Here is a 17,748-nt window from a genome sequence, read left to right on the forward strand (position 1 = left end):
TCTTTCTGGGCTTTTCCCTCTGAAGCTTAGGACATTCATTCTTTCTGGACTTCTTTCTGGTTATCTTCTTAACATGATTAACTTTTGTGTATCCCTTGTCAAGAACTCTTAATCCAGCAGTTAGAGTTTGGAATCTGGAGAACATTGCTTCAATGTTTTTATCATCGTCCATTTTTAAAAATTCATACTTCTGGATTAGAGCCAGAGCTTTTGTCTCCTTGACTTGTGTATTTCCTTCATGAGTCATCTTCAGAGATTCAAAGATGTCATGAGCAGTTTCTCTGTTAGTTATCTTCTTATACTCATCATGTGAGATAGCATTTAAAAATATTGTTCTTGATTTGTGATGATTTTTGAACTCTTTCTTTTGATCATCACACATAGCTTATCTAGAAATCTTGACTCCACGAGCATTAACCATATGTGTGTAACAATCCAACACTAAGTCCCATAGATCACCATCTTGACATAGAAAATAACAGGTGGTCTATCTTTCTAGTATTCAAAGTTTTCACCATCAAAGACTGGTGGTCTATTGTAACCATTGAAGCTACTACTTCCATTAATACCATTGTTGTTTTGCTTGGTAGGAGTTGGAGTAGCTGGATCAACCATTTTGTGTTTCTCTCCCTGATTCTTTTCTCTAACACGGTTAAGCGTTTGCACCTACAACCGGCGCTCTGATGCCAATTGAAGGAGTGAAAAACACTTAGAAAGGGGGGATTGAATAAGGGTTGTTTCCAAAAATGGTAGATAAAAATAAATTACAAAGTTATTTTTATCCTAGTTCGTTGTTAACTAAACTACTCCTGTCCACCCCTGACAAGGTGATTTACCTCAACTAAGGATTTAATCCACTAATCAAGCTGATTACAATGGGTCTCCACTTAGGCAACTTCTAAGTCTTTTAGAGTCTACAGATCACAACTTGATCATTCTAGGAACTTCCTTTTACAAAATATGTAAAACAAATATTACAAGAGATTAAATTGCTTCTTAATAAGCTATAATCACCAAGTGATTTTTCTCTTAAGTTTAAGTTCTAACACTCACTAATATATTACAATGTTGTGAGGTTGAAGATGAAGTTTTTCTCTGTTTTTGTCTGATAGCTTTTTGACAGCGTTTGGTACTTAGCATGAAAGAGTTATTTCTGCCTCAGCATCATAACTTCGATATATTGGAAGTGTGAAAATGTGACCGTTGAGCGCATTTAATGCTTTGCGTTAATAGTACACTACTGCATTTAATGTTTCACTCTTTTGTCAACTACCTCGAGTCATGCTTCAACTACTTTTGCTGACTTTTCCTTTTGTAGCTTTTAACGTTCCTTTTGTCAGTCAGACATATTTGACGTTATAGCCTTTTCATCTTGTACTTGCTTATGGACTCAGAATATTAGAATAAACGTTTGAATATCAGAGTCTTCAGCTTTGGTGCAGATACAACTTCAACCATCAGACTTTGGAAGTGCTTTAAGCGTGATACCATCAGATATTCAGAGCCTTTCTTCCGAATACTATCTTCTGATGCTTTCCAGATTATGTTCTGATTTCTTTAAGACCATCTTGAAATATAAAGAGCAATATAATAAAAGTGCGGGAATTAAAGTCAATTGTTAGATGTTAAAGATAACCATCTTGAAACTTGTCAAGTATGTTATCAAAGTTAGTAATGAAGATCGATGGGGAGTGAAGGATGTTCTTGGATTTAAAGTCAATGGGGTTTATCAGAAGCTTGATAAAATCATAGCGACTACACGATAAAAACCTCCACAAGTCTTAAATCAACCGCATACAATTCTCTTCCATATTTGATCTTTTTGATTCGGGACACAAAATATTGCGCTATGTTAAGCAGATCGCCAAGTGATTTATGTAGAAATCACCCTACAACGAGGCCGGTCAAAACTTTATGTGTTAATGCATGCGAGAAGAACGATATGTAGATCGTTTTCCGAAAGCAATACCGCACGAAAAGAAAAAATGGTGAGTGATCTAGTCTCTACCAAGAATCCATAAGGATTCTCAAGGCATTAAGACTTTCATCGATCAAAATAAAAAGAAATAAAAGATGGAACCACATTAAAAGCTCCTTTCATCCATAATTTCAATCACATAATTTTGCGGATTTGGATTCTCATCCTATCGACGCCCTAAGTCCATTGAAATTAGAGAGAAATTAGGCCTCTAACTTGTGATTCAAAGAAAATATCAAAAGAATGGAGTAGAAGATGAGTTAGAACCAAAAACAAGTCAAAAACCACAAAAATCAGCATTCTGCTCAGTGTAAATCGATTTGCACAGAGTGTAAATCGATTTGCACAACTCTGTTTTCAAAATCTGCGCAGTTTTCAGTTGTGTAAATCGATTTGCACCAGATGTAAATCGATTTGCACAACACAGTTTTCAAAAAAACAGCAAATAAAGAGAAGAAAACTTGTTTAAACATAAAACCAAACACCTTGTTATCTTGGATCAATTTGTGCACGAAAATGTATCAAGTAAGCAAGCAAATCTCATCAATATAGCACCAAAGGTGCATCAAGCATAAACAACAATGGATCACATCTTGAATTATGGAATGGATCTAGAATTTTACCAAATCTTTCACAAACTTTGAATCTTCTTCAAGAACACACAACCACAAGCCTTGATCTCTCACAATTGATGAAGAAAAGTAGTGTTTATGTTGAGGTTTAGCTCTAAATTAGTGAGGTTCAAGATGTGACTCACTAATTTGTGTGGAAGAAAAAGAGCTTTGAGTGAGGGGTTTGGAAGAGGTGAGGAGAGAAAGAGCAAGAGTTTTCTTGGCTATCAAAGCTTGAAAAATGAAGATGGGAGTGCCTCAATTTATAGCAATTAGGCTTGGGAAATTTTGTGGCTTGGAGTTAGGATTGGAAAATAGAATTAGGCTTGGGAAAAGGATTTGGAGCCAAAAATGAAATCCAATGGTCTTGACGCAATCACATGAGGGTTTATGATTAAATGATGTAGAGAATCAAATGTAAGAACTAAGTCATGCTTCCCATGCTTGCAAATGATGTCAACACTTCAAAAAGCTGAAATTTGCCTTCATTTTTCCAAATTCGCACTGGTGCAATCGATTTGCACCTTATGCAAATCTATTTACATTGCTGAAAAAGGCAAAATCTGGGGCAAAAACAGTTATGCAAATCGATTGCTGTCTTATGCAAATCGATTTGCACTGATGGCAGAAGCAAATCTGGTGCAGAATCAGTTGTGTAAATCGATTTACACCTTATGCAAATCGATTTGCATAGTGAAAATGTTGAAAAATGCTCCTTTTGAGGGATATTTTGACTTGGTACCTACAAAGCACAAACACACAAAAGCACAAGGCAATATTTTTGGTATTTTGGTTAGTAAAACAATATATACAAGAATAAAACTTGGGTGCTCGATGATTCCCTTGCAGATGAATTGTGCACAACATCACCAGTAGAACTCTAAGTTAAAACTTCTTAATTGATGATTGGTATGCAAATGATGCGTGATCTTAGGGTCAAAAATTGGGGTATGACAGCACTGTCCTCAATGGCTTCTTCCAACCACCAGTCTTTGGATTACCTCTACCATACGGTTTTCCTTTTTCCATAGGCTTCTTACCCTTTCTGTCAACTAACTCGCGAGAGTGAGATGAATTCAGCTTAAGGTTATCTTCCTCAAAGATCCTGCTACAGTCCACCAAATCAACAAATCTCCGAATCCTCTGGTACCTTATTCCTTGCTTAATCTCATCACGGAGGCCGTTCTCAAATTTGATGCACTTTGAGAATTCACTAGCTTCATCGTTGTTTTAGTGAACGTAGTACTTCGCCAACTCAACGAACTTCGAAGCATATTCTGGCACTGTCATATTACCTTGAACCAGCTCCAGAAATTCAATTTCCTTTCGGCCTCGTACGTCCTCAGGGAAGTACCTTCTCAAAAATTCTCTCTTGAACACAGTGAAGGATAGAAAAACACTTAGAAAGGGGGGTTTGAATAAGTGTAGTTTCAAAAACTCGTAAGATAAAAATAATTTGCACAAGTATTTTTATCCTGGTTCGTTGTTAACTAAACTACTCCAGTCCACCCTATACAAGGTGATTTACCTCAACTGAGGATTTAATCCACTAATCACACGAGATTACAATGGTTTTCCACTTAGACAACTTCTAAGTCTTCTAGAGTCTTCTGATCACAACTTGATCACTCTAGGAACAACTGCTTAGAAACCTTCTAAGACTTCTCTAGAGTATACTGATCACAACCCGATCACTCTAGGAACAACTGCTTAGAGACCTTCTAAGACTTCTCTAGAGTATACTGATCACAACTCGATCACTCTAGTCCTTTACAATTTAATGTAAACAAATTCTAAGAGTATTACAATTGCTTCTTAAAAGCGATAATCACAAACTGTGATATTTCTCTTACAGATTTAAGCTTAGACTCACTAAAGTATTACAACAGTAATGTAGTGAGGTTGAAGATGAAGTTTGATAGCTTTTGAAGTGAACAGCAAGATAGTATCAGAGATAGTTCAGAATTCGTTCAAAGTACGTCCAAAATTCGTAACCTTGCTTCTCATCAGAACTTCATATTTATAGGCGTTTTGAGAAGATGACCGTTGGGAGCATTTAATGCTTTGCGTATTCCGTACAGCATTGCATTTAATGTTTCACTGTTTTGTCAACTACCTCAAGCCTTGCTTTTGCTGTGACTACTGACATTGCCTTTAATAGCTTCTAACGTTCCTTTTGTCAATCAGCGTAGCCTGCCATCTAGTACTTGATTCTGATTTGTTCTTTGTAAATACTACGTTGAATATCATCAGAGTACAAACAGCCTGGTGCAGAGCATCTTCTGATGTTCTGATCTTGATATGCTTCTGAGCGTGATTCCATGACTTCAGTGCTTCTGCTTCTGAACTCAAGTTCTTCTGATGCTTCTAATAGACCATGTTCTGATTCTGCTTGACCATCTTCTGATGTCTTGCCAGACCATGTGCTGAAGTTACATACTGATCCTTCTGAGTCAAAGCTTCTTAGCGCTGATTTGTGCATACTCTTTATATATTTCCTGAAAAGGAAATTGCATAGGATTAGAGTACCACATTATCTTGAGCAAAATTCATATACATTGTTATCATCAAAACTAAGATTATTGATCAGAACAATTCTTGTTCTAACAATCTCCCCCTTTTTGATGATGACAAAAAACATATATAAATGATATGAATTTGCAATCAGAATAACAGACGGCAAAAGACAATTACACAGTTTTAGCATAAGCATATAAACATAATGTGAATGTGTCTCCCCCTGAGATTAACAATCTCCCCCTAAGATGAATAATCTCCCCCTGAAATTAATACTAGAAGAATTTTATAAATAAAAGACTTCCCTGAGTATTTCAGTAGAGACGTTCACATATGCTTGAACTTCAGAACATTCACTGCTTCTGATTTCTGCTTCCATCGGACAGCTTCAGAACTTGAATTTCTCTGATCCTCGGAACATTCACAGCTTCTGATTTTTGCTTCCAGCGAACAGCTTCAGAGCTTGAATTTCTTCTTACATCACTTCATGCTAGATTGTATCAGAACATTGTTGAATGTACCAGAGCATCATCAGAGCATCTCTAAATCCTGAAATGTTACAGAACAAAACTAAACGACAAAAGTCAGCATGAATGAATCAGAACATAAAATATGTTTCAGAACACATAGTATGTATCAGAGCCATATAAGCCATATAGAATATATCTGAACATTTTTCCTTCTTGCTTCTGATTCTGAAGCTTCATAGCACTCAGCTTGCTTCAAGAATCCAAGAACTTGATTCATCTTGTTGCTTATTGATCTTGAATCTTCAATTCCTGCAACAACACAACTTAGAAACATATGAAGCTTGCAGCTTCTATTAGTAATGTGGGGGCTTTCTTCCCGGCAACTGCTAATATAAATCAAATCATTTATCACTATTTCTCCCCCTTTTTGTCATAACATCAAAAAGAATGTAAAAGATTCAGATGTAAGCATTCGACAAAGGAAAGAAAAACAAATAATTATTGATAAAACAAGCAGAAGTACAAGAGTTATGCAGAATAAGCTTTTCATTGATTAACCAAACAGAGTTACAGAAGATGTTTGCTGATACACAAGTGCAACAAGCAAAGAAAACTACAAGGACACAAAGACTACAACCCTAGCCTAGTCCTAATCTAAGCCAGTATATCATGAATCCCAACGTTGTTCTTGCTCTTGCTTGGTCATCAAATCTTGAAACTCTGCATGCCTGAGCAGCTCCCAGAGAAAGAAGTAAATGAATACAAAGGAGGAACTGAGAACAGTTCACCAGGAGAGAGCGTATTCTCAGATGGGCTTTCCCTTAACATAGAAGTTAAGTCCTTATGGAACCTAACTTCATCCAATATCTCAAGAAAGTCTTCTTCCTTTGGACAAATGTTGATAACAGCATCAAAGAAGAGATCTGACTTGAGAAAAACTTGGAATGCCATCCCGAGATATGTTTCTCATCCTGTAACCGATTAACCCTTCCATCCGTTCTATTCAAATAGATCAGCCACTTTTGAGACTTAGTTTCTTCAACTGGTTTAAAGTTTTGATGAAGGGAACTAGGCGAAGGATTCATGATGAACGCTAGATCGATGAAGAATGAACTAGGGTTTACGCAAAAGATATTCATAGAAAAGTGAGAGAAAAAGAGAGAGAGAGAGAGAGCAAAGATTGATTGAAGAATGCAAAGAAATGGAGAAATAAATAGAGGGAATGTGGGGAAGGAAACGTTCTAGGGAAGGGAAACGTTTGACGGATATAAAAACGAAAAAGAAAATAAAAGAAATGATGAATGGTATTTAATGTTACGTGACAAGAGGAGAGAGAAACTATGACAAATGAAGTGATAGAACAGTTACCTAGGAAAGGCGTCTCCTCAACTGCACGCATGCTTGTCCAAATAGGGTAGACACGTGTTACCATCTGGAAAGCTAGATACAGCTGTATTTACTTTAAAAGAAATTATGAATCAACTTAGACAATGAAACGTTAGTTATAAACGAGTCACTACTTCTAATTGATTTAAGATCAGAACTTCTTATAAAACATTAATCCAATCTCATTTCAGAAGATAGCCATACATAAGATTTTCTCATCTTCTCATTCTGGGCATAAATCCATACTGATATTCTTCAGAATGAACTTAAACCTATCTTCAGCCAGGGGTTTTGTAAAGATATCAGCCCACTGATGGTCTGTATCCACAAAGTTTAAAGATAAGACACCCTTCTGAACATAGTCCCTTATGAAATGATGTTTAATCTCTATATGTTTAGCTTTTGAATGCAATATAGGATTCTTAGATAAACAAATAGCAGAAGTATTATCACAGAAGATAGGAATGTTACTCTCAAATATTTGATAATCTTCTAACTGACTTTTCATCCAGAGCATTTGTGTGCTACAACCAGCAGCAGCAACATATTCTGCTTCTGTTGTTGAAAGAGCAATGGTTGCTTGCTTCTTGCTGTACCAAGAGATTAGATGACTTCCAAGAAATTGACAACTTCCAGAAGTACTTTTCCTCTCAATTCTATCTCCAGCATAGTCAGCATCACAGAATCCTACTAAGTTGTATTCTTCAGATATTTTGTAGACTAAACCAACATTAGTAGTACCTTTCAGATACCTTAGAATTCTCTTAACAGCAGTTAAGTGAGATTCTCTAGGATCTGATTGGAATCTAGCACACAAACAAACATTGAACAGAATGTCAGGTCTAGAAGCAGTTAAATATAGAAGAGATCCAATCATACCTCTGTACAACTTCTGATCTACCTTCTTACTTACCTCATCCTTACCTAGTATGCATGTTGGATGCATAGGAGTTTTTGCTTCTTTGCTGTCAGAAAGATTAAACTTCTTAAGAAGTTCTTTCACATACTTGGTTTGATGAACATACGTTCCTTCTGATGTTTGATTGATTTGAATCCCAAGGAAATACTTGAGTTCTCCCATCATGCTCATCTCAAACTCAGCCTGCATAGATTCAGCAAACTCCTTTCCAAGTGTAGCATTAGATGTTCCAAAGATAATATCATCAACATATATTTGACAAATTAAAATATCCTTTTTAAATGTTTTACAGAAGAGAGTAGTGTCCACTTTTCCTCTAGTGAAACCAGTTTCCAGAAGGAAAGAGTTCAAACGTTCATACCAAGCTCTAGGAGCTTGTTTCAATCCGTATAATGATTTCTTTAATTTGAAAACATGATTTGGAGACATGGAGTCTTCAAAACCAGGAGGTTGATGGACATAAACTTCTTCATCTATGTAACCATTTAAGAAGGCACTCTTAACATCCATCTGATAAAGAGTGATGTTGTGTTGAGTGGCAAAAGAAATTAATAGACGAATAGATTCTAACCTGGCCACTGGTGCAAAGGTTTCTGTATAGTCAATCCCTTCTTGCTGACTATAACCCTGAGCCACCAGTCTGGCTTTGTTTCTTACCACTTCACCTTTCTCACTCAGCTTGTTTCTGAAAACCCATTTTGTTCCTATAATATTGAATCCTTTAGGTCTTGGAACAAGATCCCAAACATCATTCCTTGTAAACTGATTAAACTCTTCTTGCATGGCAATTATCCAGTCCGTATCTTCTAGAGCTTGATCAACAGAAGTTGGCTCGATCAGAGAAACCAGACCTAATTGACATTCAGCATTGTTCTTGAGGAATGCTCTTGTTCTGATAGGATCATCTTTCTTTCCAATAATGACATCTTCTGAGTGAGCAGATGTGAGTCTAGATGATCTTCTAATAGTTGGTTCTTCAGAAATTCTCAGATTTTCCAAGGATGCAGCAACTTGATCTTCTGATTCTTTGCTGCTTTGGTTTTCAGCTTCTGAAACTTTTCTTCTTGGTTCTTCAACTTCTGAGATATCAATATCAATATCTACAAAATTCTCAAACTGCTTTGGCTTTTCAAGACCAAGCTTATCATCAAACCTGATATTGATTGATTCTTCTACAATCAATGTTTCAGTATTGTATACTCTGTAGCCTTTAGAGCGTTCAGAATATCCAAGAAGGAAACACTTTTGTGCCTTAGAATCAAACTTACCAAGATGATCTTTAGTGTTCAGAATAAAACAAACACATCCAAAAGGATGAAAATATGAAATGTTGGGCTATCTGTTCTTCCACAATTCATAAGGAGTCTTATTTAGAATAGGTCTTATAGAAATTCTATTCTGAATATAACATGCAGTGTTTATTGCTTCTGCCCAGAAGTGCTTAGCCATATTGGTTTCGTTGATCATGGTTCTGGCCATTTCTTGTAGAGTCCTATTCTTTCGTTCTACAACTCCATTTTGTTGTGGAGTTCTAGGACAAGAGAAATCACGGGCAATACCATTTTCTTTGAAGAACTCCTCAAAGAATTTGTTCTCAAATTCACCACCATGATCACTTCTGACCTTTATGATTTTACACTCCTTCTCAGTTTGGATCTGAGTGTAGAATTCAAAGAACACTGAATGAGACTCATCCTTGTGTTTCAAGAACTTTACCCATGTCCAGCGGCTATAATCATCAACGATGACTAATCCATATTTCTTCCCTTTGACAGATGCTGTTTTGACTGGGCCAAACAGATCAATGTGCAAAAGTTCTAACGGCCTTGAGGAAGAGACAACATTCTTAGACTTGAATGCAGGTTTGGAGAACTTGCCCTTCTGACATGCTTCACAAAGAGCATCTGATTTGTATTTCAGATTAGGGAGTCCTCTGACAGGATTTAGTTTGTTAATCTGAGAAATCTTTCTCAAACTAGCATGTGCTAATCTTCTGTGCCAGACCCATTGCTCTTCAGAAACAGACATAAGACAAGTCACCTTCTGATTCTTAAGATCCTGAAGATCTGTCTTATAAATGTTGTTCTTTCTCTTGCCTGTAAATAGGATTGAGCCATCCTTCTGACTTACACCCTTGCAAGAATTTTGATTAAAGATCATGTCATAACCATTGTCACTTAATTGACTTATGGACAGTAAGTTATGAGCTAATCCATCTACTAGAAGAACATTAGAAATAGAAGGAGAGTTACCAGACTTTATAGTTCCTGAGCCAATAATTTTGCCCTTCTGATCTCCTCCAAACTTCACTTCTCCAGCAGATTTAAGCACCAGGTCTTGGAACATAGACTTTCTTCCTGTCATGTGTCGCGAGCATCCAGAGTCCAGGTACCATGACATGTTATGCTTTTCCTTCTTTGCAGCCAAGGATATCTGCAATAGGAATAATGTTTTCCTTAGGTACCCACATCTTCTTGGGTCCTTTCTTGTTAGTTTTCCTCAAGTTCTGATTGAACTTGGGTTTAGCATTATATGAAATAGGAGGAACATAATGATAGTTTATGTTCTGAGTTCCATGATATTTCTTAGGTTTTGTCACATGCTTCTTGGTGTGTGTTATGTGAAAGCTTTGAGCATGTGATGTGTGCCTAATATCATGGGAGTGGCCAAATTTAAATTGGTTATACAGAGGCTTGTATGATATTTTCATATCATCCACAGATTCAAGCTTGTATGGGATTTCACCCTCATAACCAATGCCAGCTCTTTTGTTTCCTGACACAGCATATATCATAGAAGCAAGTTGACTTCTGCCAATACTTCCAGATAAAAACTTTCTGAAACTTAAGTCATATTCTTTCAGAATATTGTTCAGACTTGGAGTAGATTTTTCAGAGACAGAAGGAGATCCAGTATTTTTGGATAAATTTAAAACTTTTTCCTTCAGTTCAGAATTCTCCACTTCAAGCTTCTTAGTTTCAAATTCAAATAGCTTTTTCAGCTTCTTGTATTTGATACTAATCTGAGACTTGAGTTCCAGAAGTTCTGTTAGACTGGAAACTAACTCTTCTCTAGATAGTTCAGAAAATACCTCTTCAGAATCTGATTCTGATTCGTCATCCATTGTGGCCATTAGTGCCAGATTTGCCTGCTCATCTTCAGAGTCTGATTCTGATTCTGATTCATCCCATGTTGCCATAAGACCTTTCTTATTATGAAGTTTCTTCTTGGGATTTTCCTTCTGAAGTTTTGGGCACTCACTTTTGAAGTGTCCTGGCTCATTTCACTCATAGCACACAACCTTTTTCTTGTCATATCTTCTGCCTCCAGAAGATTCTCCTCTTTCAGGCTTCTTTGAGCTTTTGAAGCTCCTGAACTTCCTTTGCTTGCTTTTCCAGAGTTGATTGACTCTTCTGGAAATCATGGACAGTTCATCTTCTTCTTCTTCTGATTCTGATTCTTCAGAATCTTCTTCTTCAGCCTGAAAAGCGTTAGTGCATTTTTTAAAATTAGATTTTAATGCAACAGACTTACCTTTCTTCTGAGGTTCATTTGCGTCAAGTTCAGTCTCATGACTCCTCAGGGCACTGATCAGCTCTTCCAAAGAAACTTCATTCAGATTCTTCGCAATCTTGAATGCAGTTACCATTGGGCCCCATCTTCTGGGCAAGCTTCTGATGATCTTCTTTACATGATCAGCTTTGGTGTAGCCTTTGTCCAGAACTCTTAATCCAGCAGTCAGAGTTTGAAATCTTTAAAACATCTTCTCAATGTCTTCATCATCCTCCATCTTGAAGGCTTCGTACTTCTGGATTAGTGCAAGAGCTTTGGTCTCCTTAACTTGAGCATTTCCTTCATGAGTCATTTTCAAGAAATTTTGGGATGTTACAGTTAGGTTATTTTCTGTTGCCATATTGTCTCTCCTAACCCTGTGTAATACTTCGTCTGGATGTTCATTCCTGCCTACTACAACTAGCCTAGGTTGTTCCTGGGGAACTTCTTGTTGGCCAGTATTGGTCCCTCGATTTTGATTTTCTAAATCTATTACTTAATTTCTTTCGACAGGTACCTGCCTGGGTGGCTGAACTATATCTTGAACCTGTTCTAAGACTGGGCCACCTTCTCAATAGGTAGACTGGTTATTTCTTCGCCTAGTTTGAGGGACTCCTAAGAAATTTTCCATACGACCTATTTGTGAAGATATTTTCTGGTATGTTTCTACATTATCCTGGTTAGTCCTGGTAATGTTTTCTACTAAGGGATTAAAGATCGATCCCATTTCTCGAGCAAGAACACCCACCATATCGTGATTACTTGCATCCATCTCGTGTCTAAACACCGCTTGACTACTGGTAGTTAATGGAGGCATTTGGCCCGATGGGCCTATATTTTGTGCGCTTCGACCTACTGACCCAGCGTTAGGCGAAAATGTCGTCGCATTAGATTGAGCATATGTAGGTCCTGCACCATGTAATCCCGTCATATATGAAAACGACATTCCATATGGGTTTCCAGGTCTCCAAACCTCTAATGATGATGACGAAGGTCTTGGGGTTTGTTGTTGATTTGGAAATTTGTCGCAAAATGTGGTATTTCGACCGTGCCTGTGAAGTGAGGCATGGAGGTCGAACTGGAAACTGGAACTGTTCCTGTTGGCCCTGATGTATTTTAGGGCATGGCTTGGGAATTAACTATAGCCGCAGACCCTGTCGAAGCGGGTATCTCCTGCGCTTGTGACATAGAAGTCGAAACATTTGTAGTACTTGCTGCTACTGTTCCTGACCCTTGTGGGGGATCTTGATTTCCCCTTCCATTGGTCGAATTGACCATTTTCTTGTTGTACCTTCGTTTAGGAATCGGTTGTGCACTGTTGGTTAATTTACCGTTCCTAAGGTTCATACAAGGTCTTGATATATTCTAGACAAAAACAAAACAACAAATTAATGACAATTTGTTTGACACGGTCCCACTGGGCGTGCCAATTTGTTTATGATGATTTCCGGTAAACAACAGCTAGTCCTCCAAACTATAAATATATACTTTGGTTACTCGCAGGATCGACTATATTGATCCTAGGACATAGTCAAATAGTTGTCTTTTGAGATAACTTGTTTCATGTTTGTTGGTCTTTTGCGTCAAAACTCGGTGATAGTATGAACATGTAAGTAACTTGCGAAATAAACTAACAAAGAATGTACATAACAAAAACATAAACTGGTTATAAATGTAAGAAAAAAGACTTTGACGAAATGATAAAGGAATGTAACTTTCAGAAACGTAAAGTACAAGAATGTAAAGTGCAATAATGTAAAGTGTAATAATGTAAAGTGCAGAATATCAATCGAAGAACATAAGGAAACTTAAACTACAAGAAAAACTAGACGGAAAAAAATGAAACTTAAAGATACTTTGATTCTGTAAGTAGAAATACAAACATATTAAATGTGTGGTGTCATACGTACATTTCTCAGCGAACTCTTTCTCTTAACACTTGATACTTGAGTGATTTGTGAGTGATTTGTACAAAATGAACACACTGGATTCTGATACTAAGACCCTTATTTATACTAATTCGACCCTAACGGTCCTACGCTAACGAAATGCCACGTTGCTCACATGCATGCGTTTCGAATCCCTGGGGTGCCATCTGTTATTGTTCGGTTACACAGAATATTTCGAAATTCAAATCCTCCCGCCTGAATCCTCTTTCGATACGTGGCAACGTGATCTTTAACAAGAATGCAACGAAATACGCTAAGCTTCAGTACTCTTGTATTTCGAAAAACGCCTAAGTCTCAAAGATAATCTATCTCGATTTAGCTTCGATTCCAGTCGTCTTCATCATAAATAACATCCTCGGACATGGCCATTTAAAAGCCACTTATTCTTGGGAATGGCCGTCAGAAGCCATTTTTTCTTCGAACTCTAACTCTTCAAGAAACATTTTCTTCAATCAAAATCTCCAGCTAACAGTATGAATATGTTTTCAATGAGATAGGATTCCGACTTCCCTTCACTATCTTTCAAATTGTTGTGCTCGCTAATCTTAACCTAGCGCCTTCCCAACTTCATCCAAACGCCTTTTCTTTTATGCAGGTGTTTTAGTGTTTGAATTTGAGAACAAAAGAGAATGAGAGGATGTTGTCGTGGGTTTAATGTGTAAACCCTAATTCACATATGAATCTTCGAAAAAACCCACAAGTTAAAAACCGTGGGTGTATTCGGGGATACATCTCCGAAACACCCTGATCTTAACAAAAAGGTGTTTCGAAAATGCATCTCCGAAAACGCCCCTAAAAAAATTAGAATGTGATGCATTCGGATATGTATCTCCGAATTCAAGAAGAAATATCTGAGATTTCTCCAAAGACCCCTAAAAAGGATAAAGGGTGTATAGAGAAATTCCCCTAATAGAATTGTGTTTCTATTAAAAAAAAATTTCATAAAAAAAATTAAATAAACAAAAAATGTTTAATATTAATTATTTAATAAAAAATGTAGGCTTTTTAGTTGACCAAAGAAAATGTCCATAGAAGGAATTAATTAATTTATATTTTAAATTACCATATTAAAATATTATTCTTTTATTTTATATGAGTCAACATTTGACTAATCTTTGACTAGTCACCGTTACTAATATTTTACCGGAGCTTTCCTATTCTAAATGAAGACTATGGTTTTCCTGACTGATATTTTCTCCTGTATATTCAAGTGAGAGATAAACAAACACATTATTTTTTTATAATCTTCTCACTCTCAAGCGTAAAACTCCCCCGTTTTATACCCGAATGAATTTCATACTTTGAAACCTCTCTCTCTCCCTCTCCTTGTTCCTATCTCCTTAGCCTATTGTTCCCAAATCTTTCACCGAAGACATGAATAATCCTATGTTGAAACATACTTTGACAAACTATAACATGGAATCTTCTTCACTTTCACACACTGTCAGCCCTTTCCAAGTCAACCTTACTCCCTCCCAAAATAATCATCAAACATTAACCGAGGTTGATTACTTTAAGAATTACAACGACAATGATCGTAATAAGGTTGATGTCTCTCTATCTGCCTCTACCGCTGCTGTCTCTGTCCTTGACATTGATCATACCAACATGCCGTCTTTGTTAGATTTCAAACTAAGCGTGAGTGATTCATAATTCAAGTAATCTTTTTTTGTGGTTTTTTTGTTTATCGTAATAAATTGTTCGTAAGTTTTGAAGCTTTTCATTTATTATCTCAATAATTTTAAGATCACCTTAATTTGTAATTATTTTTATTTAATAGATTGGCAGTGGTCTCGATCAAAATCATCTCGCTATCAATGATGCTAGTGATCAAGATGATAATGACATGTCATCTAAATCTCATGACAAAAACACTAAGAATGAGGTAAAGTTTATAATTATATTAATTAATAGTTTAACTTAATGGAATTTAAAAATGTTTTCCTTTTATTCTGAGTCATGATTTTAAATTTTTGTTGTGATGTGGTTATGCTGTAAATCATTGTATTGCGTAAAATGTCAGCGATGACGTTTCAATAGTAGTTTTGATGTGGTTACATTGAGGGTGCAATTATGGTTTAAGAGACACAATTGAGTGTTTTTTTATGTGATGATATTTGAAATCTATGAACTGTTTTTTTAGATGGCTGTTCTTCGAGGCAAACTTGCTCGAATGAAAATGGAAAATTGTCGATTGAGTTTCATGCTTGATCAGCTTCAAACACAGTATGATACCTTGCAAATACGTTTTAAGAAAATGAAGCAGGACAAGAAGGCCAAGAAAGTTGAACAACAAGAAGGGTTTGATAGAAAACTTGGAAATAAAAAGAAATTTGAGAACGATGGAGTATCAGTTTCAAGAGATTTTTTGGAGTCTGGATTGGCTATTAATGCAGATACTAGGGTGGATCCTGAACCCTCTTCTTCAAGAACAAGAAATTATGATGGATTGGGATCCACGCCTGAGAACAACATTGAAGTTGCCTCCAAAGAGTTAGTCCTAACTACGAATGGGAAAGTTAGTGATGAAGAAAAGAATGACTATGGTAAAGGAACTAAAGGAGAGGATAATCATGTTGGTCATGCTGAGAGATTTCAAAACCCGAGTCCTCTTAACTATGCTCCAAACTTTGTTAATGATGATTCAACTGATGTTGCTGCAATCTTGACGAGAGCAAGAGTTTCTATTAGAGCTAGATCAGATGGAATCATGGTAAATATGTCAAAAATGCGTAACATAGTTTTAAATTGCAAGTTGCAATACTTTTAATCTATACAATTTTGTAACGAGAAATTATTGTAATTTATTAGGTATCTGATGGATGCAAGTGGAGGAAGTATGGACAGAAAATAGTGAAAGGAGACCCGAGTCCTCGTGCTTATTATAGGTGCAGCATGGTTAGGGGTTGCCCAGTTAGAAAACAGGTAGGCTTTCTCCTTTAAGTTTATCAAATTACACACACGTGTGTGTATATATATATATATATATATATATATATATATATATATATATATATATATATATATATATATATATATATATATATGAGAATTAGTCAAATATAATTAATACATCGGAAACTCAATTGCATAGTAGTCGCATAGACATTAAAATCTCTAATTATTGCCAAACTTGTTAGATATTTTATTAAAATCTTGTATTTAGTCATTAAAATCATGTATGTGCTCAATTAACTGTAATTTAAGTCTACCTATAGAATCAATAACATCAATTATTGACATGACATGCATTTCACTAGGTTGAATATAAATAATACTCGTATTAATTGGATATGTGTTTCATCTTTCAAGGATATATTACTTCCATAGTCGAAAATAGTAGCTAGCTAGGTTGATTAATTCAAATATTTATAAACCGGAAACAAAAGTTAATTTTTTTTCATTGACTCATATTTTGTAAGATTGTGAGTTTAGATATCAGCATAAGAAACTTGTTGGTGGATAATCTTTTAAGTATATGTATACAAAAGTTTGTTATGCATTGTAAATAAATTTTTTATATAGAGTTCAAAATTTGCAGGTACAAAAGTGTGCTAAAGACCAAAAAGTGTTAATCACAACATATGAAGGCTATCATAACCATACTTTACCTCCAGCAGCAATGGAAATGGCACAAATAACTGCAGCAGCGGCAAGAATGCTTCTTTTAGAATCAACTTCAAGCAAAGATGAAACAACAAATGCAACTATTCCTGGTTCTACAAGTCTCGCAACTATCTCAACTTCTGCTCCGTTTCGGTCTATAATACTTGACTATACGCAAACTCCAAATCCTCTGCAACTCCAAATGCTTCAAAATTAGTTTCAAGTTCCTTTATCTCAACAAATAACTTATCCTATTGTTTATTTTGGAAATTGGTGAACTTCATTGGTCTCTTTATAAAGATTACTTGCGAGATCGACCAGTGAATCTCTGAACATCACTTATATTTTCAAAGAGTTTTTTGCTAGGTTTTAAGTGTTTTCTTTGTAAAACAAGATGTCAAACCTTCATGAAATTTGAAATTAAAATCAGTGGCAATATTTACACAAAAAACATGTAAGGAAAATAAACAAGTTTGAATGTAAAAGACAAGATATTAAAATTTGCAGAAAAAGTAAGTGATTCTAACATCCATGGCCCTTATTTGACTCATTTCGCTAGTCGTTTGAGTACTCTGAGTGTTTAGCATGTAGGCGTTAGTAAAATTGTGAACCCCTTAAACTATGTAGAAAGTTCTTTATTTATAGTGCATAAAATTAACTACTTTGTGGAGGTTTCTCAACCCACTTAGGACTCCGCGTTTGCTTCTTCTAACTTCCCTTCATAAGGCCCCACATTTTCCATTCATATGTTATTTGCCTC

At 36.0% G+C, this 17,748-nt stretch overlaps 1 protein-coding gene across 1 annotated transcript; it reads left to right on the forward strand.

Annotated features, from left to right (window-relative positions):
* Positions 1-14,798: 14,798 nt before the first annotated feature.
* On the forward strand, positions 14,799-17,205 carry LOC131624532 (probable WRKY transcription factor 31). The gene is made up of 5 exons (XM_058895488.1): positions 14,799-15,020; positions 15,163-15,267; positions 15,526-16,095; positions 16,194-16,307; positions 16,924-17,205. The coding sequence occupies exons 1-5, from the start codon at positions 14,799-14,801 to the stop codon at positions 17,203-17,205; spliced, it is 1,293 nt and encodes a 430-aa protein (XP_058751471.1).
* Positions 17,206-17,748: the final 543 nt, after the last annotated feature.

The sequence above is a fragment of the Vicia villosa genome, unplaced genomic scaffold (genome assembly GCF_029867415.1).
Source record: "Vicia villosa cultivar HV-30 ecotype Madison, WI unplaced genomic scaffold, Vvil1.0 ctg.000133F_1_1, whole genome shotgun sequence".
Lineage (NCBI taxonomy): Eukaryota > Viridiplantae > Streptophyta > Magnoliopsida > Fabales > Fabaceae > Vicia > Vicia villosa.

What these genes read in the sequence shown, in the direction of transcription:
- LOC131624532 (XM_058895488.1), top strand. Translation starts at nt 14,799, where the DNA reads ATGGAATCTTCTTCACTTTCACACACTGTCAGCCCTTTCCAAGTCAAC. An exon ending in TGTTAGATTTCAAACTAAGC is followed by an intron (nt 15,021 to 15,162) that starts GTGAGTGATTCA and finishes TTTATTTAATAG; the next exon opens with ATTGGCAGTGGTCTCGATCA. An exon ending in CTAGATCAGATGGAATCATG is followed by an intron (nt 16,096 to 16,193) that starts GTAAATATGTCA and finishes GTAATTTATTAG; the next exon opens with GTATCTGATGGATGCAAGTG.